Raw genomic sequence first — 27862 nt, forward strand, 5'->3', positions numbered from 1 at the left:
TGGAAAAAATGGCATCCCTGAAATACTAGTTAGGACAGGAGTACATCTACTTAAATTCAGTATACCCACTAATATTTTGATTGTAATTCCTGTGCATAGTGGTACTAAATAAAAAGTATAACAGAGAATCAATGGTGATCTGGAAAACATCAACGGTTGTTCTGGGGAAAAAAAAAACCCTGTTATCCTAAACAGATGGCAATTTTGAACATATACCGGGAAATGGGAGAGGGGTGCAGTTGGGCTTCGGCTTTCATTCTGCAATATAAGAGCAAAGTTTCGCCTTATTATACCACATAACTTTCTGAGAAAATCTATAACTGCCTTCTCTGCTGAATGAGAAGGTTTCTCCAGACCTCTTAAGACTGAGCCTTTAGCCACTACCACCGCAAAATCCCCTGGCACTGCAAATCTATTTCCAAACTCTGCTGTAGCTGGATTTCTTTCCTGAGGGACAAAGGAGAAGAGGTGAGCAGTAAAACATGAGAGCACTGATATACAAGCAGGGGAGGAAATGTGCAGAGATAATCCCAAAGGGTCTCATAACAATTGCAAAATTACCCACAATCTTCCGTGGAGCAAAATCAGACTCTACATACTCACCTGGGCCCTGGAACAGTCTATTTATCTCTGAGCTACTAAATGAAATCGAGTGCTCCTATCGCCTTCTCCTTAGCATTTCTGTAAAACTAACTTCCCTTCCCACCCCTCCAAAAATGAGCTGGCAGTTTATCTGCTAGGCACGTGAATATACCTTTGAGAGGAACTAGGGTTTGGTTCCTGGAGAGATAGAATAATTCTGATATTAATCTATTAAGTAACTTGGAACTACGCTGCAGCTTCTCCTTGATAATACTGAATACAAAAAGTGGAAGTACAGTAACTAACTCAGCAACATTTTGAGCCAAACATAATGCCACATGTTGTGACACATTTGCCAAACAAGTACTTGTTGAACTTTCAGCATAAGCTTAACCCCTTTTTCACTGATGTCAGTGAAAGAGAGGAAGCTACAAATTGCTATTGCAGAGAAGGCAACGAAGGCATGCTTTCAGGGAAGCGCTTGGCTCTGGACATGCAAAAGCACCTCTATTCAAGAATGCATTGAAGCACAAAAATGCTACCCTAACTATGTGTCTCTTGAAGATGTGATCCAGTTATAAATAATATTTACATTAAAACGAATGCACATTTTTCTCTATTTTAAGGCTTCTGAACATTTTATATTATTTTTGACAATTGACTGTCATTCCACAGTGACTTTTCAGACTGGATCAAAAGTCTGGAGAGTACTTTCTGGCTAAAGTTCGCCTACAGGCAAGAAACGTGGAAGATTCTGCAAATCATTTAAACTTAAAAGTGGAATCCACTTTTTATAATCTTTGTTGAAACTTTCTCAGTGCTCTCTTCCTTCCTCCATCTATTTATTAAAAACATCAATATTGTGCTTGAACAATTGAAGTAGATCAGACCAGGTGAATTCCCTCAAAGGCCTTAATGCGCTTTTTTCCAGCTTCATTTACATTACGGGGTTATCTTTTTAAAGCTATTTCTTCCACTCCCTGCCAGAGAATGGTGCTGCAGCACAAACAGAAATGCAGTACGTAGAACTCAAGTATTTTAGAGCTACTTCTGTGCAATTCTGTCAGCCTCATGGAAGGTGAACAGCAATTCTGGCAATTGTTCATACACTGGGGGTTTATATTTATTATCAACATCAATGAAATAGAGTCAGAAGCAAAATCATAAAAAACAGTTAACCTGTTAATTGTCCTGATGAAAGGCAAAGGGCAGTACACATGGCAATGAGTTTGATTTGCCAATTAATTTCTACAGACAGTGATTCCATTATGTCCTTAATGATTTGTTTCATTTTTATTTCTCCTCTGGATCTGGTCATTCATGGGATTTGCTGTGGGAGTTCTTTCATTGGGCTATGTTACAAATCAGAACATTCACATTCCATATTTTTCTGGAGGAGTTTTTTTTCTATACTGTAAATACTTAAAATATCAAAAAGGCAAAGCCCTCTGAAATTTTATGCTGTGAGTTTACATGCAAGAGATTTTCAACATAAAGAAAGGACTACTTCAGTAAGTCAGCTGCATGGTGTCATATATTAACACTTCAACATCGTACAAATAACCACTGCAGAAAATCCCTTCAATAGCTAGACTACAGTACAAATAAAGTACATGGATCACAGAATCACAGGAAGGTTTAGGGTAGCAGTGACCTCAGAACTCATGCAAGGGCTAGCCTAAAAGCCAGACCAACTTTCTTTTGTCAAGTTTTGCAAATCCCCAAGGATGGGGAGTCCACAGCTTCTGCCTGCACCTGTTTCTGGGTTGAACCACTCCTCCAGTGAAGAATTTTTTTTCCTTAAGTCTAATCAGATGCCACAGATAGACTCTACTGCTCTGAGACAAGATCATAACCTGGCCAGACAAACAAGTCTTACCTGGGCACCGGGGAGTTTTGTGGGCCACAGCAGTACCACTGATAGGACGACCATTGGGAGTGACACACCAGCAGTATCCAGTGTAACTATGGCACTGAACCTGCCAAAAATGACATGAACCATGTGCAGTTTGTCAGATATGTGTTTGTTATCCCACAGCGTTCATGACACACAAAAGACTAGTCCAGCAAACTATACTGATAAAACCTAGAATGATAAACCATAATGGACCTAATCTCAGTCCTACGTATTATTCTTTAGCATGAAGAAGACTCTATTTCAAGCAAAGTGTGGTAGGTCCTTCAGAATCCAATGGAAGAGAAAACTATTGAAATATGTAGTTGTTTACACCCTATTTCAGAAGAGCGAGGTGCAGGTGTTATGAAAACCTCACAACGAAGTTTCTCAAGGGACACATAAACTGTTCCTGAAGCAAGCAATCTCGAGGTTTTTTCCACATAGAGAACATATTGTTCCACACACTGAAGGAGCAGGACAGAGTGCTTCTGCCAGCATTATTCATATCCCAAGCTGTCAGAAAGGAAACTCTTGGAATTCCTCTTAGAAATCAATTGCATTATATTTCCTGAGGGCCAATATCACTTCCCTGGCCATGCTTAATCTGAAAAGGGTTGTCTTCTGCACAACTTCGCAAGTGAAATGCAGTACAGAGGCAGCAGAAGGTGATCTTGATTGGGATATATATCACAGGATAAGCTTCTAATTGAGCCCCTTCTGAATTCTATGATCTAACCTAAGTAAATTAGTCTCAGACCATATGCTTTTGCAGAAATTCAGCTGAGAATAGAGAAGAATCCTGTATGATTCATGCTTTAGCACTAAGATACGGACTCTAGTCACAAGATTTCTGGTTGGGATCAGGAACAGATCAGAAATTCCAAGCATTTTACCATCTGATGAGTATTCAGGGGGCTACAAGAATGACTCAGCTGCCACAGCCTAGAACAGGGAGTGTAGCACATGAACAATGGTAATGTTTGGCTCTTTTGCTGGCCAACTCTGAAAAAAAGAACAAGGACTCAGCACAAAACATGAATTTTCCTTCCATTTTTTAACGTCAGCATTAGCACAAATTACATTTCATTTTGAAATTACATTTCACTTCATTACATTTGTCTTTTCTTCATCCTCTGCTAACACACGTATTCTGACTTGCCTGCCATGCAAGATACTGAATGAAAAATTTTCAACCTGACTATATGTGCCATCATCATTGCATTCTGGGATAAACACTTGTTGAAACTCCTTGCGAGCTTGTTCCTGGGTGTACTTCCTCTCAGCCACACATCTGGAAACATCTAGAGAAAGGGAGAAGACAAGTCAGTTGGATGATGCAATATAAAGAAAAGATAGGTGATAACCTAAATTAAGAAAAATGAAGAAGGGTCCGAGATCCACGTGAAGAGAAATGGAATTATAATCAGGGGAAATATACAATCACTTGCATTTTTTTAGGAAACAAAACTAATGGAAAGCAATAACTTCTGGGCAATATTGTCCTCATCCACCTCATTCACCTGCATGATAGTAACATTTTTTGCCGAGTATCACATGTGAATCACTAGTATAATCATGTTCTTCTGCCTTAGACTGCGTGTCTAACCTGTGAGTCCTTCTGGATCACACAAATGTGCTCATGCTGCCAAGCAGAGTAAACAAAACTGAAATTTTGCCACCACGAAGATGAGGTGTCACAAGGTGAAGCACAGAGGGGAAGGACAGAACTGGGAGATAAGATGGAGAGATGCCTGGAGAGACAACCTTGCTGCTCCGACTGCTTACGAAGGGCTGAAGCCCAAAAAGGGCTTCTCCTATCAATTTAACACAGCAATAGCTGCCACTTTGTGCCCCACAAAATTCTTCCAGTGCTGGTGGCAGCACCAGCTTTCTAGTGCTTCAGGAAAGGCAAGGCAGGCAGCAGGAGTAGAGCTGCCTTGTATCTCCTACTGTGAGTTTACACACCATTTACTTCAGTTAGGCAGTGATCTCAGCTGTGACTACAGGTGTGCTGCCCAGGCTGGTTAAAAAAATAAAATAAAATATACTGTACACCAGAGGGGCCTGTTGGGGAGGTGATGTAATAATAATTTTGGACATGCTTAATTCATATTATGCTAAAATTTGCTCTAACAGCTTATGATTTAGACATGGCACAAGTCAAAGCCTACCACATGGTCCTTTTTTGTCCACTGTGCTGTTTCTTGCACCATCTTCTGTGTTACTTGGTACTGGTCTCCATCCAAGACGAGGTAGCAAACTATACAGCTTTAATTCAGTCGAGTTTCTACAGGTCAATTTATTGTATTGGCTATTACATACCCTATATTTCAATTAGGCAGCCAAAGGGTGAGAAAAGCCACACACTATATACATTTTTTTTGTTTAAAGCCACTACAAATTTTAGCGTGCTGCTGATGCAGAATCAATGCTTCAGAATCTGCTTGATCTAAGCAATTTCAGGACAAATGAGAATACCAGGCAAGCTTAAGGTAGTATTAATGATTTCAAGATGGGACTGTAACATCTGAATTAGAATGATCTCAAGCATACAAGCGGAGAAATTTGCTGCTTCTGATCCTTGCTTTGTTTAAAGGCTGTTTGACAGTAACTGGCTAGTTCCCTTCTAGGGCTAAAACCACCCAGCCCATGAGACAGGGGTGTTGCGGTGATTTGTGAGTGTTTGTGCAGTTCTTAGAAAGCACAGGGACAGGCTTTCTCGTCTGTGCAATTTGCACTTTGAACAGAATCTGAAAGTGAGGCAACAACACTTTCACTTCCCCATTTGATACCAGCATACGTCGACAAGGCTTTGGCATTCAAAAATCCCCAGGAGCCAACTAAGTCCCCCAAGCAGCCTCTCTGTGACAGTATTATCCAGACATACATGCACAGAACCAGCACGGAAGCTGGTGCAACTGCAGAAGTGCTTTGTACAGGATGAATCCTTCACTGGTCATCTCCACTGAGCTTTGGACAAGTCACCTGGCAGCATTACCATAAAAAATTCCCTTCAAGTCCTAGGCAATCTGGTGTGGAACTGTAGCATAATGAGGACAGAAACTGGTCCTCAGCATCTGCATCCTGAAAACAAAATTGGGGCCCCTTAATTCTTACTCTTCGTATTGATTTGCCTTCTGGTCTTGGATTCGCGTGCACTACTTCTGTGCATTAGTTTACTCTTCTCACAGGAGCATCGTGAGAGTTCATGTTGGGAAAATGCCCAAAATACAAGTTGTTTCACTTTGAAAAACTATGTTTCAGTCTTAACAACCTTAATCACATTATGCTGTTTCAGGAGGGATATTCACTGAGATGCAATGTTACCTAAAACAGACAGAAAAGTTCAACCACCCAGAAATGTGAGAAAAATAATAAGGAACTGAATTAATTTGTACTCTGGTACTTTAATAACTTGTTTCATCAAGGGAAAATTATAGCCAATGTACTGCATAGCTCAGGTAAAGTCTGTTAATGTATGCATTGCCAAAGTTTTTTGGGAAAAAAAGAAACATTTTAAGCAAGCTTTAGTGTCGTAAGCCTTCTTCTGAGCATGGTTTGGTTATACAGTACTTAATAACATGTGGTTTTAATGTAGCTAGTATTTTAACTGAAAATAAATCACTCCTTTGTTGGACCTCTGTCCTCGTTTTTCTAAAATGACATGTGGTTTAAATGTCTAAAAGGAAAAGTGATATAAATTCCATCACATAAGGTCTCTGGTATAGTACCAGCAGGGTTGTAAATTATCTCCAATATTTGAATTATCATAAAAACAAGCCAAGGAGAAAGAGAAGTTCTCCAAAACTGTCCACCACTTGTTCCTAAACAGCCTGATGCTCTAAAGGCCCCCTATTTGTGGATGATCTAATATGCTTTAAAATCAACAATGACCATATTTAGTGGAATATAAAATTCATGTTTGAAGCCTTATTTTGTATTATATAACCATGGAAACCTTTTAAAGCTGTTGGGCATTACTGTGCTTCAGCATACCCAAAATAAACCCATGAGGAGGATCTCTTATCAAGTTAAGCATCTGAAACTGTGCATAGTCAAAACATTATTCCTAGTTCTGTTTTTTCATTTCACCAAGGTATTACCACAGGGGAATAACTATAGGATAGAGATGTGGTCCAAACCTAATAGAAGAAATGTAATAGGGTGGTCAAGATAACAAGAAGACATATAAAAACATTTTTCCTCAGAATACTAGTGAACATTGGATTATTAATTCAGAGGAGCTAATTTCCTTCCAAATGAAACATCACTGAAGCCAAATGAAGTTATAATATTTTTTGTAATAAATTTGTAAGATTATACCATCTGAGCATCTGCCTCTGTGTCCTGGTTGCAATACCTTCTAAATCTACTGTGCAATTTCGAACAAATTTACCAATGGAAAAGAAGAATTCAAGAGATTTAAGTGCTAGACATTCATATAAAATAACAGTTGAAAAAGGATGAGAAAATCAATTCTTGCCACGACTGGGAGAAAGGCTGAAGCATGAGCCCACATCAAGGTATCAGACAAGAGAGAAATGTAGGGAGACTTTGTAGGATGAGTCTAGGCTTAAGTGGCTTGCCAGAAGGGGGTTTACAGGCATATTGACATCTAAGGGGATACCAGTGAAGTGTCTCACAGACAGATTCAACTTTCCTCTCTATCTAGAGCAGCAATAATTTAGATCGGGAAGGACACTGATTATTTTGAAGTGAAGATCAAGAATGAAAGGTGGTGGGACTTCACCTGATACCTCTGTGCTGCTTAATCAGCCTACAGCTTTGATTTTGACCATCATGGACCCTGACCAAAGCAGGCCAAACTCTTTTGGGGTGAATGGCTTCACACTGGGACAAAACAACCTGAGAGCAGAGGGGCTCCAAGTCTGCAAGGTGCTGGAAGGATGAAAAGCACTATGCAATGCTGTGCATCACTAGAACAAGTCAGCCTTGTTTCGCTGTTGTTATATTGGATTTCTATCTCTAAAAAAAAAAAAAAAAAAAAAAGGTTGTTCTTTTTTTAAATCTGTTTTGGTTTAAACTTTTGGAACCATCTAGTGGAAAAATAAGAAGCTTGAAACTGTTACTGGTTTCTCCCTAGAAGTCCCACTATACTTTTTTTCTCTCCCTAGCTTAAGTATTAATAAGGGAGTCAGCAGACTCAAGCCAGAACCTGGTACATGACCTGGTGAAAAGACCATTTGGTTCTAAGACCTGTAAAAAGCTGGAAATGAGGCCTTATTTGCCTATACTCATACAATGGGAAAAACTAATTTTGCAGATATGTATGCCCAGCTGTAATTTTGAATTATGTCAATGACTGACCCAGTGAGACTTTATCCTCTCAACTCCAGGTAAATGGGCTTTTACATTCCAGAAGCTTGCTGGGGAAAAAAATTGTCCTGGCGTAGAAACTGAGCATGAGGATGCATGAGTTTACCTTAAATTAGCTCTCTTGGACTGTATTAGCTGTCAAACTGGGTTGGTATGGGGCTCGATGCATTTTAACGCTGTACGTTGGCCAGTGTCTTGACTGTATCACTTTGACTCAGCACCAGGACTGCAAAGGCAGCTAGAGGCTTAAGAAGACAAACAGATCTTGGGGTGTATAACTGAAGACAAAAAGGGGTGCATGGGATCAGACAGAGTTGTAGTGGTTTGGGCAGGTCTTTCTGAATTGCCCTGGTAACAATTCTGGCTTCCAGAGGAGACCAATGTCTTGGATGGCACAGGTGAAATATAAAGCCATGTTAATTCTGTGCTAAGCTTCTATATGCAACAGGGAAGCCTTTCACCTATGAAGTGAAGTGGCGCTGGTATACCACTGCAGGATCCAGAACCTGATTCTGTCACGTGTGACACCTGGGAGCACAGGAATTCCTGCAATACCACTAAAGTCAGTAGAAAATTGCAGTACCCAAGGAAATTCTGGAAACAGAATTAGCCTCACAAACAGCACAGGACTGACTTGGAACTAATCTCATTTTATGCCTTATTTCCAACATTACAGCACCGAAAACACTGAGTTTCAGAAAAAAAAAAAAGAAAACATCCATCAACTTCAACTCTGCTGGCTAATCCTTGAAAAATATATCACACAGAGAGAAGTTTATTACTGCAAAGTAGAAGTTTATCTTTAAAACAATGACACAAACTCATCAAGGGTGTAAACACCATCTCTAAAGTGACATTTAATACAATTGAATTTACAGCAACTTTGGGGCTCCACAGGGAGATCTAACCCAGATTCTCTCATGGAAAAGTAAACGGCTTGCCAAAAGAATAGATAAATCTCCTGAAAAGATTTTGATTTAGTTCATCCGGTATTTCTTGGTTTGTCGTATATTTCAGTAAGAATAAAAGTACCTTTCCCAGTCCCAATACACTGAGCAGACTTTGCTTGCTTTCAAAGAGATTACTCTGTGTGACATGGACTTGTTATGTATTTATGCATAAAATGCACTTCACAGGTTATTTAGTTATTTTATTATAGGTGGAATATCCTGCTGAACAGATCAGAAACATTTACCACTTTGTTAAAACCACTTCTAAAGTGGTTAAACTTAATCATTTGAAGAAAAAGCTCCCTTGAGGGCTTTCCACAGATACTTAGCTGTTCTTACGCTAAAGAGAAAGCTTTTCTAAAGTCACATAGATGTGAATAAGCAGATCTAGTACAGACCCACATAATCCAAATGCCTCTCACTGTTTCTCTGTAGGCTTCCCTTATTGCCCCTCCATTATGCCAGAATACCTAAATATGCTTACTTGCCCTTAAATTTTAGAAATACACAGTGCATCAAACTGTTTAAAGTTAGCTATGCACCTGAGCACTTTATTGAATTGTCCTAAAAATGAAGCAGAATTTTTTTTCTACTGACGTGTTTCTTTCCTACTGCTATACCCTTTTTGCTAACTGGTAGTGATATGATAAAAGTCAAATGGTATTAATTTGTAGTTAATTTAGCACAAAAATGTGTTATTCAGAGCACAGACACAATTATGTGTTTATATGGCATAAACTACTTATAACGCAAACATTTTCTATGATATTTGACCTAGGTCAATGTATACTCCAAAGAACTGATCGTGTCTACCAACAAAGCATATAAATAGCTGCAGTCTCTGGTGATAGGAAACACATAACAAGCTATACATGCTCAAAGTTTCAATTTCAAAGATGCAGAGATTATTAGCCTCTTGGGTTGGAAAGGATGTCAGCACAGACATTTAGCCTGACACAGTCATAAAATAAAGACTTGCTGCTTCGTGACAAGGGCTGGCCAACTCCTGCACTATTTATTTTTATTGCTGCATTCTGGGTTCAAACAAAACAGCAGAGCAATCTTAGCCTCAACTCTCCTCTACGGGCATCTAACAGAGGCAGGCAGTGTGGAGTTTCTTTGTTGTTTTCTTTTTTCTTTTTCTTTTTTTTTTTCCCCACATTTTGCAACCACCCAGCAATTTAGATAGCTAAGCTTCAAGATAAAATACGGAATGCTGTGCTGGATTCCTTCTTGGCAAGATAATATTTCTCTCGATTTGCTAATAGTCACATTTGGAGAGATACAGCCTGACTAGAACTGAATCAAATATTTGCAAGAAAAGCTAAAGCTACAGCTTTCTGATTTTTCACATACCAAAGGCCAGACTAGGCTTTCTGAGCAGAACAGAGATTTGATAAATAGTTTGGAGAAGTCTAATATGGGCCAATTTCTAATTCTTGCACTGAAAATCTGAGAAGGTTTGCAACTATTTGTGGTTCCTAGTCTTCAGTGCTTTTTTGTGCCTAAGAATGCTTTTATATGCCTTGTTTCTGTGCAGTCTGGCTTTGGCAAATTCTCCTTGTAGAAATATTACCAAGAAAAAAAATGAGTATTTTAAACAGAGACAAATTCCGCCTCCAGCAAATTGTGGATACTACTTCAGAGTTACTTGTCCTGTGTTCCAGGTACCAGTAGACGCTTTTAAAAGAGCAACGGGTATTCTACAAAAAACATTCTAAACATACTTCAAACTTTATCCACCCCCATTAAATACCTACTAGGAAGTATAATCAGAAGCCAACTCCTCTTGCTTTCAGAGACTAAATAAATTATAGCTTCTGTATGTAGACGCCTTTTGCTCACCAAGATGCTGAATATTTTGTTTCTCAAATTAACACTTTTACTACAGTGGCTCGATACATAACATCTTGACACACAACATAAGTGAAGACTCAAAAACAAAATGAGGTTGGGGCTGAACAGTGTTTGTATCAGGATTGCCAGCGTTACAGTGTGGAAACATGCAGTCATCCTACAGATTAAACACTGTGCCTACAGTGAGAAAGTATGTCTGAAAAGGGAGGAGACCACTCCTAGCTAAAAGTATTATAAGATAAAAATCTGACCTATTACCATTTTTTTTTCCCCATCAGGTTCATTTTTAAAAAACCCCAAACTGGTACCACTTCTCAATACGTTCTCATTTTAATATATTTTTTCCCAAATAATAAAAAACCCTGTATCTCCTTTTTTTTTTTCCTTTTTTCTTTTCCCTCATAAAATATGAGGGAGGGAAAAAAAGGAGAGGAGAAAAGGGAGAGGCAAGGACAAGTGAAAACTGTTCTGCTTTCAATCTGCAGACTGTGCAAGCTTTCAGTGTGCATTCAGGATCATTTTATAGACTAACACTTCAGTCCAGTCCCACTTTCACTCATTTCAGTTAGGAAAAGAACCAAACCTACTCACTACCTCTTCTCTCTCCAAACAAAACACCTCCGGAGCATGTTCTGCCTCCCAAAGGCAGCTCAGAGGGATGCCTTCCAGGTAGCAGGTGGACTGGCCAAGCCAACGTCCCTGCCCACACGCTAACCTAAGGGACGTCCTCAGGCTCACAGTCGAGCTCACATCCTGAAGCATGAGGCGAACCTGAGCTTGAGGGCACCCTCCCTGGGAATACAGGATAAAGTGTACACTCAGAGGCCATGTCCAGCATTTATAACCCAGTTCTTTAGCTAAGAGGCAATGGTAGTGTTTCCCCAAAGGATGCTGAGATTCATGTATTATGGGACCAAGATTAATTTATGAACCCAAAACAACTACTGCCCAGCAATGTCCACCTTTCTCTTCACAAAGGGAAAACCACATCAGCACGTTTATCCAAGTACAGAAAGGTACCTTAATTCATATCATTTCAAATCATTCAAGCATGTCCTTAACTCATTAATTAACTCATTGTACAAACAATTCAAATGACTGAAATTTTTCACTATTGCTGAAAGTGCCATTTTAATGAAATAAATGCTGAGTGTTTCTCTCTTTAAGGAAAGTAAATAGCAAATAGTAAAATACCTCTTTATGGGAAATTCCACTCATATTTTGATGTGCTTCAGTTCTTTATGTGAATTGTGAGAATGAAGATAGTACCTTTTGTTATGTCTATGATAGCCCATAAAAGAATGGCATTTTTAAACAGCCAGGCTCTTTAAGATACCATAAATGAATTAAGCTAAACATGAGCTATCTAGGGTTTCCAATGGAGAAAGGGGATCTACATCGTTATAGCATAACAATGACACTACTGTGTGTGACGGCTCTCCTTGGTGCGCTCACGAAGCAGCAAGGCCCTGCTGGGGCCGCCACTGCAAATACTGAATACATACTCTGAGTGCCAGCCAGACTAAATGCCGAGCCTCTCATGACTTAAATATCGCTCTGTGTAAAGCCCCTTAATTTGCCATTTTGAATATGGATCTCTCCGACATATGTCCCAAGTCCAGTTTAACAGTTCACTGTAAACCCAGGTTGCCACAACATGCTGACAGCAAAGTACGGAAATGTGATGCGAGTTAGCAATTGAAATTTTATAGTGATCAACAATTTGTATCAAACCTCCATCCATTAAAGAAGTCTTATTTTAGTGAAGTATTGGTAGAGAAGCCACAAAATCCAAGCACCCCAGCTGTGACGTTTCAAGAACTCTATGTTAGGGCAGAGGTACGCTGGCAGGACTGTACTTTTAAACTTGTTTTTTCCACTGATTGCAATATCAGAAAAACAAATATTATTACTGAGCCATTTGCTTAATACATTCAGAATATTAGTCTCCAATGCCCCAGTTATGGGCCTGGTACATTCACTTAAAAACAAACTGAGAAAGGGAACAAGTATTCTTATTGTTATTTAAGGAACAAGAGAAAAAGAATTAAAAAAAGAAGGGGGGGGGGGGGGGGGAAGGTATTTTTGAGTTCATTGTCCTGCAATGCTTGCACACCACTTTCAGGGTAAACTTTAAACCAACAGGAGGTCCTCTTAGCTAACTCTGAGGAACACCTCCATGGGAGACAGAGGCTTTGTAGTTCAGGTGAAACATTCCCAGTAGCCACAGACATCCAGAATGCAGTCACAGGTATTGGACATGCTCTGCAGCTTCCTCCCAACAAGCTGCCTAAATCTTGGCAAACATTCATATAAAGAGCTTACATGCTTAAATAAGGGTCAAACTACCGCAGGTGAACTACAGTGCCCCCTGTTCCAATTCACCCTTACACCATCAGCAGAACCGCAAATTGACCTGCTGCTGGCAACTAGTCACCGTTGGCTTGATAGTCCATTAGAGAGAAAAAACTGTGCTCCCTCCACTAGACAGTGCTGTTGCAGATGTTGCTCACTTTGACCAAGATGCAATCACCGAGCAGACTTTCTACACTTGAGACCTGAAGTTGCTGAGATGGGAGACGAAAAACTGCCCAACAGGAACTCTGAAAAACTCCATTTATCCTGTAGGAAAATCTTCCACTAACCTAGCTAGGACTACAGCTTGTTGTCATGTCAAAAAAAGGCACAGTTTCATTGAAAAAACCTTCAATCCCACTCGCCTCCACCAAGCACCATAGTTTCAGGTTTAAAAGTTAATACACATTTTTTACTGTCATGGAAAACTACTTGAAAAGCCTAAAGTTATTTGAAAACTGCCACAAGAAGTTCATGGGAAAAAAATTATTCAGTAATGGGGAATAAATAAGCTAGCAAACCTGATAGAAAAATTCTATTGATTTTAGCATAGAGGAAACTAATAGGAGTTTGTAGAAGTGAGTTGCAGCATTCTCTCTTTTTTTTTTGTATTTATAATGCAAAATTTTCATGACAATAGAAAATTTGAGTATTCTTTGCACAACGCCATTCTACAGTAATAAGACTAAATTTACAGAGTAATTGTGAGCAGTTAAAGAAGAAAAGATAAAAATAAAAAACAAACAACAAACCAGACTTCTTCATATGGGATATACAAGATACTTCATGAAAAAAAAGCCCAAAACAATTAGTTTCAGGTAGTCTCATGTATCATGATTCATGACAGACATTCAGCCTTACACTTGTAAGATAGAGAAGGAGATCTTCACTCAGCAATGCCGCTTTCTTTTCTGTTGAGGAACGTGGTTTTAGCTGATGTCTTGTAATGTTTCAGTTTCCATATAAGCACAGCCTTTTGGAGTAACCTATAACATGTTCCAAATCATGTAAAATGCCCATTAAATGTAAAACTGTAGCTACTGGCCCTACAGGACACTGCAGTGCTGAGCAACACTTCCTACTCATAATGGCATCTGCACCGTTCAGGGATATAATTTAAAGGTTATTTTTCCTTTTTAGAATAAGGCTTTCTTCCCCCTGCCTTTTTTTTTTTTTTTTTTGGAGACATGGTACTTCTGCATGGTTGATCCTATTTTCAAGACTAAAAAACTTCACAGAACCATAGAATGGTTGGGTTGGAAAGGGCCTCAAAGATCACCTAGTTCCATGCCCCCTGCCATGGGCAGGGACACCTCCTACTAGACCAGGCTGCTCAAAGTCCCATCCAGCCTGGCCTTGAACACTTCCAGGGATGGGGCATCCACAGCTTCTCTGGGCAACCTGTTCCAGTGCCTCACCACCCTCACAGTAAAGAATTTCTTCCTAATATCTAATCTAAATTTACCCTCTTTCAGTTTAAAACCTTTACCCTTTGTCCTATCATTACACTCCCAGATAAAAAGTCCCTCTCCATCTCTCCTGTAGGCCCCCTTTAGGTACTGGAAGGCTGCTATAAGGTCTCCCTGGAGCCTGCTCTTCTCCAGGCTGAACAACCCCAGCTCTCTCAGTCTGTCCTCATAGCAGAGGTGCTCCAGCCCTTGATCATCTTCAGCTTGTACTTTTCGCATGCACTGACAAAGAGCATCAAAGGCTCAGTTTTGCAGTCTTCCTGCATGACGCCCAGAACTCTCCAGTCCCATCCTCACCAGCTGTAGTGGAAAGAACAAGGCTGAGTGCTAAAGGACTCATGCCCAGGTTTGTATTAGTCATAGAAATAGATCCACCCTGGCATGTATCAGAGCTGTCCCGTAAGAGTAGCTAGGCTCAGTTCTCAGGTTGAACAGCTTTAAATCCCTAAAAGAAGGTGGCTCTGTGCATGCTGCCTGCTGGAAACAGTCCCTGGCCCATCTAAGCTCCAAGTCACATAGATATAGTCCTCAGGAAAGCACTAGCTGTCCCGTGCTCCAAGTGCAAGGGAGCACTCTACCAGCTTACCTGTGAAGGCAGTCATACTGTGTCCTGGCACTGCTTCATTAATTAGCGTAGACATAGCCTCTGTGTCTTTCTGACCAGTTTAAAAGCAATCATATTACTTTTCCACTTCTTGTGTGTTTTGTTTCTTCGGCTCTGGTGGGCCAGATTTACTGTGAAGCATTTGTGTGTGTAGTGGATCCCATTCGCAGGTGATATGTTAACAGTCCCCCTAACACAAATAATATTTCTCAGCTGTCAACATACATTTATTTATTAGATTCATAGTCTTGTTGCACAGTAAATGTCTGTGTCAAGTAAGTGGCAAATCTCCAGAACTTCAGAGTTTAGATTAGATTTTGTTTGGAAAAGAATCCAAAAATGTGAAATGTGGGTGTTCATCTACAGCATAGGCAGATTATTTGAGACCGTTGAAATTTTACAAGACTATAACTTCTTATAGCATTTGCAAGCTTAGCAATGGATTCCAGCACTGCCTGGAAGTGGACTGCAAAAAAAAAAAAAACCCTATTATAAACTCACTATCAGAACAGTCTATTTTGATGCTTATTTTGTCAAAGGTGAGTTGTTTTTCAGAAATGAGTGTTCAGGTTTCATTCATTTTCAGGTTTAAGCTGTCTTGATCTGTGCTGCAGCCATCAGGAACTAGGAGGACGGGAGTGTGAGAAGAGAAAATGGTATAAATTCTGACAGTTTTCTGTCATTTAGTTTTAAGATCCAGGATCTAAAAATGGTTCCCTTTGCAACGCTAAAGAATTACCTGGGCTGAGCACTGTTGCTGTGAATGGAACTTGAATCAAGAAAGGAAAGCAAGTATATTTAAAGCAAACTATGCCTTTGTAATTTTAGTATTTAAGTGATCAAAACCAAGTAGATGAGACAAATGCTGACAATAGGTGAGGAGGAGAAAAGATAGTAAATCTAAATTTGTCTCTCAGAAAAAAGACAGAGAGAAAGTAGCCATCAGTCTGGTGGTGGTTCAAACTCCCTTAGGGATGTAAAAAGAAATCCCAGTTATGAATAAAACCGTGTTTATAAAAAAAAGAAATGATTGGCTCAAAATTATTTCAGCAGGTTGTCGACATAAACTGTCAAGGTGTTTAGATTTCTTGTGAATAGACTGAACTGCACAAAAAGCTGGTCGCCATGTTTTCAACTAATTAAAATGGTACCTGTAAGTATTTAATCTTCAGACAGGATTTTTGTGAGGTGAACAGGGGGATTTTTACCTGAGAAAAAGAAAGGAGGAGACAGACACAGACTTAAGACTGCCTTTTCTGATCAATGGTGGAAAATATCAAACACAGAGTTAAAGTTGTGAATCCTAAACCAGGATTCAATTCTTTTCTCTCTTCATAACTCCCATGTGCAAACACTCACGTTTCTTTCTTTCTCCTGCATTAGCAACCTTAAAACTTACTTTATAACCAATGTTTTAATGGGGGGAGGAGGGTGCCTGGTTTTTTGGGAGGACAGATGAACATTTCCAAAAGGATTTACTTTCATTCCAACATGGAATGAAAACAAATTCTCAAACCTTGAAAGTTGCCCTGAAATGGAACCATCACTTTTTGGTTAGCCCTATTAAAACAACCCTCTGCTCTCTGGTCAAGCGTCACCTGCAAAAACAAACTTCACCACTCAAAAGCAACTGGCTCAAAAGAGGTCTTAATCTGAGGACTTCCTTAGCTCTTTCAGAGGAACGTTTCATGGGACTATCAAAAGTAGCTCTCGCAATGCTAAAACTGAAACTGCAGCTAGGCCAACGAATCACCTTTTTCTTCTCTCAAACTTGTTTTTACAGCTTGAAATATTTCGGATGATTGCAGCCGTGGGTAGGAATAAAGACATTGGTCACTTCAAAATTTAAGACTGCTTTGATTGAATAAGAAATACCATGAAAATGTAAAATTTAAAAGAGCACCAGTCTCTTGCTGATATTGACCACATATATTACTGGCAAACATGTCTATTGCCAATCAAAGGAAAAAATATTTAAACATTGAGATGTTTAAATGTGTGATGTTTGCATTTATTTAATTGAAAGATTAAAAGCATCTGATTGATGAGGGCATGATGTTGCTATTAGCAATATTTAAGGTGCCTAAGGTGTCTAATTCCAAGTCTACAATTGTACTGACACACCATTCATTAATAAACAAACAGCAAATGAGCACTTCTCAAAATTTTTGTTGTTGACTGCAGAAAAATTTGCCAGCATCACTGAGTACACCTTCAGTAGGTCAATTCAATGCATCTTTATGCAAAATATTTCTTGCAGATTACATTGTCAATATGGTAAGAGGAAAAGACAATAAACACTCAAAATCGATTTCTATAAAAGCGTATAAAGCTCTAATGTATAAAACTAATAAATACAGAGTGCACTATAATTCTCTCTGTTATTCATGAATGTAACAAAAGCTTTGGCTCAGGTAGCTTCATTATGTTATCCTTGTTCGCAAAAGTAAACAGATCCATCAGCTAATACAATGGCTTATTATGAAAGGGCTGAAGGATGAGCATAGTGTTTCAGCTAGGCAGAAGATGAGACAGAATGTCTCTTTGAAGCAGTCTTGATGCTTTGGAGGTTTGCTGGAGCTAACGGAGAGAGATGATGTGGAAAATTGCCTCCTAGAGGTTGAATCAGTGTGGTCCCTGGGGTTTTCTCCCCACCTCCCCCTCTTTTTTTGACAGAGAGAAAGGGAAAGTAAATCTTTATGATCACCGCTATTCTTACATTTTAGAAAAAAGATCATTGTGTTGGGAATCACCCTATACATCAGTAAGGAACTACGCTCTCTACCACCAGGCTACTCTAAAAGTGAAAAGATTTAACTGGGAATAAGTATTGGAACTGAAGTGGTAGGGTTGCATGTTGCACAGTTTCTCTAAACAGAGATGAGAAGTAAAAGAGTGGATGATGAGGTAGGAATGGCCTGTGAGTGCTCCAAGCATTGCAAACTTTTTTTTTTTTTTCTCTTCCCCTCTCTCCCCATCCCCACCACTAAATGATTGCAGTTAGGAAACACAAAACTGAATTTGACCATCTCTAACTCAAAATAGCAAACTGCAGTAGATAAGAAACCTCTTGAGATAACAATCTTAAGAGTTACTCTGAGCCTGCCAATGATACGGTCCTTCAGAACAAGGACCTAACCTTACAATTTCCTTAATACTGACTTATTATAGTGTAAACCGGTGGGGGAGTCATATTTTCACTGATGGAGAAAGATTAATTTATCTTTATGTAGCATATTGTTATAGAATCAACAGGATTGATTTCGACCTACTTGATTTTAGAGAACTTTTCAAGTACAGCACTCCTAGTTTTCAACACACAGACATTTTCAAAAGCTAATTAAAGTCTATTACTTTTCATTATGGTCAAGAGAGATTTTGATTTGCTCACCTTTGCAGTTGCCCCTGTAGGCTATTTCCAGCTGAGGGTCTTTGCATTTTGCTCGCTGAAATTCACACCGGGACAGAAAAGTTCTTCCATCAGATGCACAGAGTGATTTCTGAGGGGAACCTGCACAATCCAGGCTGCATTCTCTGTCTTTGTCTTGGTCCACTCTCAAAAACTAGAAAAAATAAATTAATGCTGTAGGAATGCTATTCCCATGTGAAAACTGCTCTGTGATCCCCTACCCCAGGGAAGACATATAAATATTACCCAAAACTGAAAAGAAAGCTTTGCCTTTTTGCCCTATTGCAATAATAGCTGATTCATTATATCTGGAGTTATTCAGTTGCTGTTTTGAAATGGTGATCATTGCGACATTTCTGTAACATGCACTAAATCCACCACCGCGATTAGAAAATCTCTCTATCTCCTTCCACCATTATGAAGCTGAACACAGTGGGTTGGACTCTTTAGAGCAAACCAGTGATGGCAGAAACATTCTTCACAACAAAAATGAGACAGCAATGAAACCTGTCTGTTTTGTTAGCTATGCATTAACTAGCCTACAACAACAAGCTGAAAAGTCCTTTCTAAATTCCAAACAGGATTTTTCACATCAATACCCATCTAAAATTATACGCAAAATATCTTCAGTAGCCTCAGGGCAAGAGGCCTGAAGAGAAAACGAGCAAGGAAGGAGAACCTTACGAAGCACCTTATGAAACACAACAGATCATTTATTCTTGCAATGCCCATATTCAAAATCTAAAGACTCCTTAGCAAAACAGAAACAGCAGATATACTTTATAGAAACCTTTGTATTTGTGCATATGCTTGCCTATAAAAATATATGCTGAGACTTTAGAGGGAAACGTTATAGCTTGCAATTTTTCCACTGACACCACTCTTAAAACATGCATGATGGAGTCTCAACTGCCATTCCAAAGTGTCCCACCATGGGCGAGCAGAAAAGACAAAACCTGAACCAGGCTGCGTGCAAAACAGCCTGGAGTCAAATAATTTTATTTAAATTGTTACCAACCAACAAAAACTTCCTGTTTTCACATTTTGAGCATGTTCTGAGCCCTGGCATGGGTTGCCCATAACTGCAAACCCTCAGGGGTGTCCCTGCCCCAGCACGGGTTGCCCACGGGCCACAGTCCCTGGGGGCTGTCCCTGTGAGAGCAGGGGTCACCTGTGGGCTACAGCGTTTTTTTTTCTGAGCTGGCACTGGGTTCATGTCCTCCTCTCCACAGGAGAGCCATGCAAGGCCCCTGCTGCTCAAACCCCGTCATTTCTGCCCATTGCACCACACATTCTCCCTTTATCAGAAATTCAATCTCATCTCCTACAGAAGAAAGTGGGCGGGTACAAGCTGACAGAAGTAATTTAGGCTGTTTCCATTACAACTTTCAAGAGATGCTCCCCTTTCCAGTTTTGCCACGAAGCCGCACTGCACCTGGTCTAACGGTTCATCCTTCCACTCCCAAGACTGCAGGCACAGCTGATGAGTTTGGCATCGTCCTTGGCATTGTGAAAAGCAGGAGCTGCTCACCCTGAAACACGCTGGCAAAAAACTAATTGGTTCTGATGTTGCAGCATGCCAGCCAAAACCAAAGGTAGTACTTTATCTTCTGACCTGAAAAGCAGGGACTAGGGAGGAGGTGAACTCAGTCCTCAGATTAATTTCTCTATTGTTTTGCTGTTTGTGAATAAGCACAAAATTAAGCAAGGCATATAGCTACCAGGAGATAATCACTCTCCTAAGCATTACGAGCCACCCAAGAAAAGGTCTTCATCCAGCTGAAGCATTGGTTTCATTGGTGCTACTTCATCTTCATAAACCTCAGGTACAGAAAATTTTGAACTTCAGATTAGAAACTGAGAAGGAAAAAAAGAGGACAAAGTAGTATTTGAGCAGGGAAGAGTAGTACAAGCTAAAAAATTCAGAAAACATTTGCTATGTATAGTCTCCCTGCATTTTATTACACAAAAAAATGTAGAGAGTCGGTCATAAATCTCCATAATCTTCATACTTAAACTGTGGTCTATTTGCATTTCCCGTCACTTAATGTGAGGAAATACAGACGCCTTTCTGGAGAGCATGCCTGAAAATGGAGAGACAATCTCAAAGATATCACTTTAAAATAATAGTCATGTGGTTGAATTTTGACCAGAATTGTTATGCTTTAGTGGTACAGTAACACAAAAAGGAAAATTTCTTTTTCCCAATGTTTTGAGTAACTTTTCATTTTTAACAATAATTAGCTTCAGAAGCAAATTACTCACCAATTACACACAAACCCGAAACCTTTATTCCTGGAATTTAGCTATAGAGGTCCAGAAGTGGGGAAGAGGTTTTTTCCTTCCTCCCTTCCCTTTAGTGCTATTTTACAGTTCCTTTTTGCTGACAGAAATTAATAATTAGCTGAGTGGGAAGGGAGAAAACTGAAATCATCTCCCCTTACATGCAAAATAAGCAATAGTGAAGACAGGCTTCCATGACTCTGACCAATCTCCAAATTACGTTGGTCTCCAGGGCCTGATCAGGTGCCCCTGATGAGCTGCAGCATGGGGTGGGGGAGGCAGGAGGGCAGTGAGGTCCTCCAAACCTCACTTTCTTGCCTGGGAGGCATCTGCAGGACTTGGGGTTTAGGCCTAGACAGGACTGTGAAAAGGACTTTTCAAGGAAAAATGGACCACATGGGGCCTCTGGCAGAAAAACTGGACCCAGTCCCCCTATGGAGTTGGTGATGGCAAGTCAAGTGATCTCCCTCTTCCTATTTTGTGAAGTAAGGATCCGAGTACAACCTTCCTGTGTGTATAAGACTACCCCTCTGTAACGGCTAGGCACTTTGCCACCCTTAATTTATCCTCAGCAACATCCCCGTTGAGCAGAGAATTATTTTTCAAAAGCACAGGAAGGCTTTGTGACCCACAGAAGATCACGTGGTAGATCAGGGAACAGAATGCAGGCATCAGGGAAAAAAAAATAAAAATCACACACAGCAGCAGTCTAGCCTCTGTCCCATTTTTCTCCCAGACTTTCCTCATCTTCTCTGTTTTGCGTTGTTGCAGGAGTTAAGATGGGTATGCCTGATCGCACTGGACAAACCACAGTAACACAGTGGACAGAGAATCCCCTTAATCGTCTGAGGAACAAACTCCACTCCCTTGAGAGCGTGATAGTTCACAGATAAAGCTATATTTTAAAGGGCATTTATCCAAAGAGTTTTATTTAAGTATTTTATTATTTCAAAGCCTTAGAGGAGATTAGGGTAAATTATGGGTTCAAGGATATTCAAGCAACCTGGAAAAGCAGAGGATGAAGACATACCCGGGAGACAAAACCACTTGAATAGCTTGTTGGTTAGCCAAACCTCACTGGAGAATTTGGGTTGTACATTTAAACAATTTCCACCATCTAGTGTAACAGAGGGATTTAAGAGCAGGAAGGACAAAAAGGCAAGTAACTGCGAGAAAAAATAGCATACAAGGGAGACCAGAGACTAGCAAATGTACTTATTAAAAAAAAAGATAGAAAGTATTTGACTGACATTTGGAAAATACTCCATCCTCATCTTTAGTACAGCAGCACAAGATGATACAAGTCCAAATCAGCATTGCCTGCTCACATGTAGCAAAAGGAATAGATAAATACATCAAAACTAACAGAAATGCTGAAATAAGTAGGGGCTATGGGACTTCTCGTGGGATTGACTATTTGTTGAAACAGAAACAAGCAGAGTCAGTGACACAGAAACTGGAATCACATTGATGCACACCTTAGAGCTGTACTTTACTGCGAAAATATTCCTTTTGATTAAAATAGGGCAGTTTAGAGACAGAGAGAGAGAAAGATGGTTCTAGATGGACCAGAAGGTGACTCACCCTGAGTACTGGCTCATCTATTTCTGTCTTTAAATTCATTTAACAAACAAATCTGTTATTGTAAAAACATGTGATTCACTGAAAGGCAAGCTGAAAGCAGCATTTTTGTTGAATGCTGGTAGCAACTGAGATGAAGCCAACAATAGTTGACCAACCTGAGGTGGAACTATTTTGAACTACCAGCAAAAACTGGACAATTATGGTTAAACCCTATTAAAATGAAAACCACTTTTAACAGAGAGGTGTTCCTGCCCCTAATAAACACAGAAACCAGCCTAGTCAAGTTTCAGAAAATTGTTTTCACCTACAAATTTGAGTTTATGCTACAGATTAACAGGCATGACTCCTCAACTGGAGTTGCTTTAACTTATCTTCTTCTTTATATTTTAATATCATAAAAAAATTTTTACAGCCTCCAATTTATTTCAGCCTTTACAAAGTATTATACTTTACAACACCCAATTTCCAAGGGACCTACTATTCTATATTAGGCGCTGCTGTAAATTCTCATGTAGTATTTCTGAGAAGAAAGAATAATGGGACTGTATCAAAAAAATTCTTGATTATTAAGTTTAACTCAGTTAATAAAACCAAAGTCACTATAAACTGCGCCTGCCTTGGCAAATACATGCATTGATAAAATATTATTTACTGACATGTGTTTCAGGCATCACAGAATTCCAGTATTCTCCTTCACAGTTTCACACACCAAAGGCTCTTAATAGTGGCCCCCTGTAGCGCAAGCGGTCCCAGTGATCTTTCATCCCTCTGTTACTGGAAGGATGTTACTGTAACACTAGAATTGTCAGAGTATGAGTTAGCAGTTACCTGAAACCTTACTTATACTGGGGAAAATTTTTTCAACTCTGTTTTCTGCTCTGCTTTGTCTTTCAGCTTTGTTCTTGTCACTGGTCCCAAAATGTCCGAAATCCGTGCTGTGGACAGTCAGGATGCTTATTTCCTCAACCACAAGCAACATCTTGCAGTCCATGAGAAAGTTTTTCCAGTGCCTCAAGAGTAGGCATTCAATGGTTTCTTCACTGTGCTATTAAACCCTTTATCAAGATAACACATCCATAAACTTGTTCACTGCTATGGCATAACACATATCTTCTCTTTATCTAACACTATCCACTTTTATGCAGGGATCCAGAAAAGATCTTCAGATGAAACATCCATATTTGTGCATTTCCGGTGCACAAATCTGTGACCCCATCGTCTATAGTGCAGAGCAACTCTCCTTCCACCTAAGCAGATCATGGAGTACACCAGAAGAAAAAGGGTACATCTACAACCTGCCAGTGCAAGGAAGCAGAAGAGTCGAGACCAATGTTACAGCCTGGTCACGGGGAGCGCAGGCATCCCTCTCCATTGGAGGAAAAGCTGACGACAGACGCACTTAGTCTGAGGCGTAAAGATTCATTACTGAATCTGTCTCACAGCCTTTTAAACAGTAATGGGAAATGCTCTGCTCTACATTTCACAATATAGTGTACAGCTGTGGATTGTCTTTGGTCAGAGGCCACTGTCTGATTAATACGAGCAAGGCAGGGGACTGTTCCCCAATTTCTTTTTTTCTTTTTTTTTTTTATTTAGGCCAGCTTAAATATAAGAAAGTTTACTTATAGTCCTGTAGAGACATCCCTAACACAAACAGGCTGCACAAAAAGCATAACTCATAACTACATTAAACCTATTTTTACTTTGCCCTAATGTAAGTTTTCCTACTACATCTGAAACTGCTTCTGTCTGTGGAGAGAAACTCCATTCGCTTCTGTGAGATCAGGCTGCAGTCTGTGCACCAGGAAAAAGAAAGACCTTCAAGTTCACAGTTCATCATAGATTTTCAACCTTTCTTCTTCTTATAGACCCCTCCAGTCTCCACTGGACCCTCCACTGACAGTAGGTATTTAAACATAGTGACAACAGGTTTTTATTCTGTAACTTTTTGTGGACCCCTTATAACTGATATACAAATTTTTCCTCTGACCAAGTGAAAACTACTGCTTCAAAATCTAAAATGAAGTTCAGGCCTGCTCACAAAACAGGAGAACACTTCCTCTTGGGGGGCTGAGCACCAAAAAGGCCTGAAAAACAAGCAGAAGAGAAAAGATGGATGCTAGACATCACTGTTTTGCTTGGAAAAGCCTAGCGCAGACTATAGCTTTGAAAGGCAATTTCTTTATCCTGCATCTGGTTACTGTAAGTTGTTGAATAGAACGGTCTGACTTCCCTGCTGCTGGCATGGGAGGTCTGTGAGCAAACTATAGAGCAGCACACTCTAAAGTGGCTCAGTGCTTAGGGTTTTGTGCTGTTGAAAAATGTGCTGATTTACTGTGATTTATGCAGTCATGCTGTTTCTGTCTGATAGCTGCCTGAAGGGCAGATGTGGAAATCTCCAAGCTAGGAATATTTTGCTCCCTCTGGGCTCATCTACAATGGGAAAATGAGTTAGACAATAGTAATACATATGTATGTGTGTGTGTATATGCACACACCATTGTGTATATATCCACACATGCAGGCTATAATATGTAAAGTCATATTCCCATGTATATTTCAGACAAAGGCAATGATTTTTAAATATCAACATGCTACAGTCTGCTTTACAGAGCACTCTAACCAGCTAGTCTGTCTCAATCTGCTGTGTTAAAACACCACTCATTTTTTCAATATTTATTTCATCACTCTTCTGCTAAGGAATGAAGCAGAAGGTACATTTACAGAACAAACCCTACTCTCATCCCAATGCCACAGAAAAGCATTCAACCCGAGCACTGGAATGTATGGAAAACATAAGTTGTACTTATTCTTGAGTTACTTAGGACAGTAGCAGAAGATACCTTCAAAATGGTAAATCTGTATAGCTGCTGTACTTAACCTGTCTTTAACAGATTATTTCACCTTGTACTGTCCCACTGAAGCAAAACAGTCCTTCATGACTGTTCCAGGAGAAGCTCAGAGCTGCCTACTTCAAACCATGACCACCTCCTTTGTTGAGACATACAGGGACACCACCACTGAGGTTACGCTTGCATGGAAGAATTTAGACAGAAAGCCATCACACACAGGACTAATCAGATGCTATTCTGACAAGCTAGAATGTGCCTATTCCTGTTACTATATATTGGCAAGGCCATTTGCACTTAAAACAAAGAACCTCATCAAAACATTTTTGTTTTTCTTCTCAACGATAAAGGATCTTGGAGTAAATCAGGATCTTTCCATTACATTCCACTACCAGACAAGTGAGTAGACTACAGACTTCAATGAAGTTATCTCAAACACCTAAAAATTAACATGAAAGTTCATTTATCCCCGTTCACAAAAAAAGATTAGTATTCCAGCCACAATACTGCAGCACACTCCAGGGCAGCAAGCTGTGATCGTGATTTCATAATGTGGAGCAAGTTGCATAGACTGGAGAAACTAGAAACCTTTAGGATAAGATTCACCTGACTTAGGATAAGGCAGATCACACCCTAGAAATATCCCTCCCACTTTGTGAACTGGAGAGTCTGATCAACTAACTCTTCTGTAAATGGCTGGAGTCGTATGAGATTAACCTAGCCCATAGCATCAAAGAAAAACAAAGGGGAAGAAACATTCAAAGTCCCAGGTTCTAGATGACTAAAACAGAGGTGGGCTCTAGGCTTCAAAAATAACTTTACTGAAGGTCTCCAGTAGGTGTCTGTGCATCTGCAGGGGGACGCAGGAGGGAGAATTGCCTCTAATGCCTGCTGAGACATTGTTTTATTGAGAAGGACCCTGTTAAACTTCTAAACACAGACACCCACACACACACACCCTTTGCCTCATTATATTTTATTAACCTCTCCATGTATAACTTACAACATCAGACCTCTTTCCATGTAAACTTTAGCAAGGATGGTTAAAAGAAACAGCTAGAGTATGGATTTTCACTGAACAGGAAGGTGAGGTTTGGGTTTGTTGTCGGGTTTTGTTGTCGGGTTTTGTTGTCGTGGCATTTGGATTTTTTTTAATCACTCTTGGGTCACTACCCAAAGTAAGTTCCAAATTACCTATCGATTAGGACAGTGTTGTGCTTTACTCCCTCAATGCAGTGGAGTTCTTGGAGACTCACCGCCAAAACTACAGTATGATCTTGCTACAACCAGCATAGAAAATTAACTATTAAATAATGTTGTGCTTTGACTGATATGTTTTGCTTTGGCATGTTATTTTTTAGACGTTTATTGCTTTAACAGGTATTTTTTTTTAAGTGAGCTCTACTTTGCTGAATTGATGGAGGGATGGCAGGACTGAATGTCAGCACATCCATCAGTTCTTTTTACTGCTGCTTCACAAGTGACTAAAAAAGGCAAAACACCTCAGTTGTGCAACCATGTAACCTAGGAAGGACTGAGCTGAAATTGAAGCAAACTGAGTGACACATTTTTTCCTGCTTTGTAGAAAGGATGGACATCAATTTATTACACATGCAATCCCAAGTTTTGTCATTGCCATTATCACAAAAAAAAGTTACTCCCAACAGCTGCCTGACTTAAAGAGGTTTCAGGTGATTTGGTGTCTCGACAGTATTTCAGTATTTCTAATCTACTACGGATAAACTACTTTGGGGCCTGAGGAGGCAGGGAACCACAACCAGTTTAGGGTTGGGAGGCAGGGAGGTAATGGACTCTGTAAGGGGTTCAAAAGTGCCAGTTGAAGAGATGTTTCTTTTATTTATTATAGTTTTGATTAAAAAAGAACTGAATTGCTTTGGTCTCTGGAGGCATAGGGGGAGTCACAGCAAAAGAGCATTCTGTGCTATTTAAGTGTTCCAAGTATAGAATTCCAGGAAATCTGATGAAACACTACAAGAACAAGGGGTCCAAATATCTTCTTTTTTCTCTCCATTCGGCTTTGTCTTGAACAGGAACTTTAAGGTAGTGCAATCATACCTCTTGAAGGGCTATTCTCTGGCATAGCTTAATTCTAGGATCTAGTTCCATCCCCACTAAGGGAAATAAATGAACTTCAATAGGGGCAGGTTTGTGCTCCTATTGAGTAGCACTCAGCCCTGGTGAACTACCCTTTCAGAAGGACCTTTCACTGATTCATTTGAATACTCCTACAATATAGTCTTTGGAAGCACAAAGCAATCCCTCCAAATGAGTCACACCAGAAGCTGCAAAGTCTAAGTATCAGAAACAATCTATGAATGATTTGTTGGCATCGACCCCATATAGCTAAAAATGAACCAATGGCCTTAATTTTCAAGACACGATAAACACTATCAGTGACACTAAAACACCCATTATCTGACCACATTAATTCACTTCCAAGATTAGGAGTCCTTCATATTTCATGAAACCACTCATTTTTGCAAACAGAGTCTAATGTGTATTCACTATAGATGAAAACAGCCCACACATTAAATACTGTAGATATTTAGAAGTAATTAAGGTGCACCACAGCAAGGACCAATAGAACTTTTTTTTTTCCCCTTTCAAAAAATAGTTTACCTGGCTTTTCAGGGATCAAAAAAATCTCCCCATGGTTTTTATTATA

General features: G+C 39.7%; 1 protein-coding gene across 4 annotated transcripts in view; it reads right to left on the reverse strand.

Moving 5' to 3' along the window:
- SMOC2 (SPARC related modular calcium binding 2) overlaps window positions 1–27862 on the reverse strand; it is a 148520-nt gene that overhangs the window by 84217 nt on the left and 36441 nt on the right. For all 4 annotated transcript variants that reach the window (XM_054195051.1, XM_054195053.1, XM_054195049.1 and 1 more), the window contains exons 2-4: window positions 18443–18614; window positions 3674–3780; window positions 2462–2561 (exon numbers count right to left, since the gene is read on the reverse strand). In XM_054195051.1, the coding sequence (XP_054051026.1) occupies window positions 2462–2561; window positions 3674–3780; window positions 18443–18614 (379 nt within the window). The remainder of the gene's footprint in view (window positions 1–2461; window positions 2562–3673; window positions 3781–18442; window positions 18615–27862) is intronic.

The sequence above is a fragment of the Rissa tridactyla genome, chromosome 3, assembly GCF_028500815.1.
Source record: "Rissa tridactyla isolate bRisTri1 chromosome 3, bRisTri1.patW.cur.20221130, whole genome shotgun sequence".
NCBI classification, from domain to species: Eukaryota; Metazoa; Chordata; class Aves; order Charadriiformes; family Laridae; genus Rissa; species Rissa tridactyla.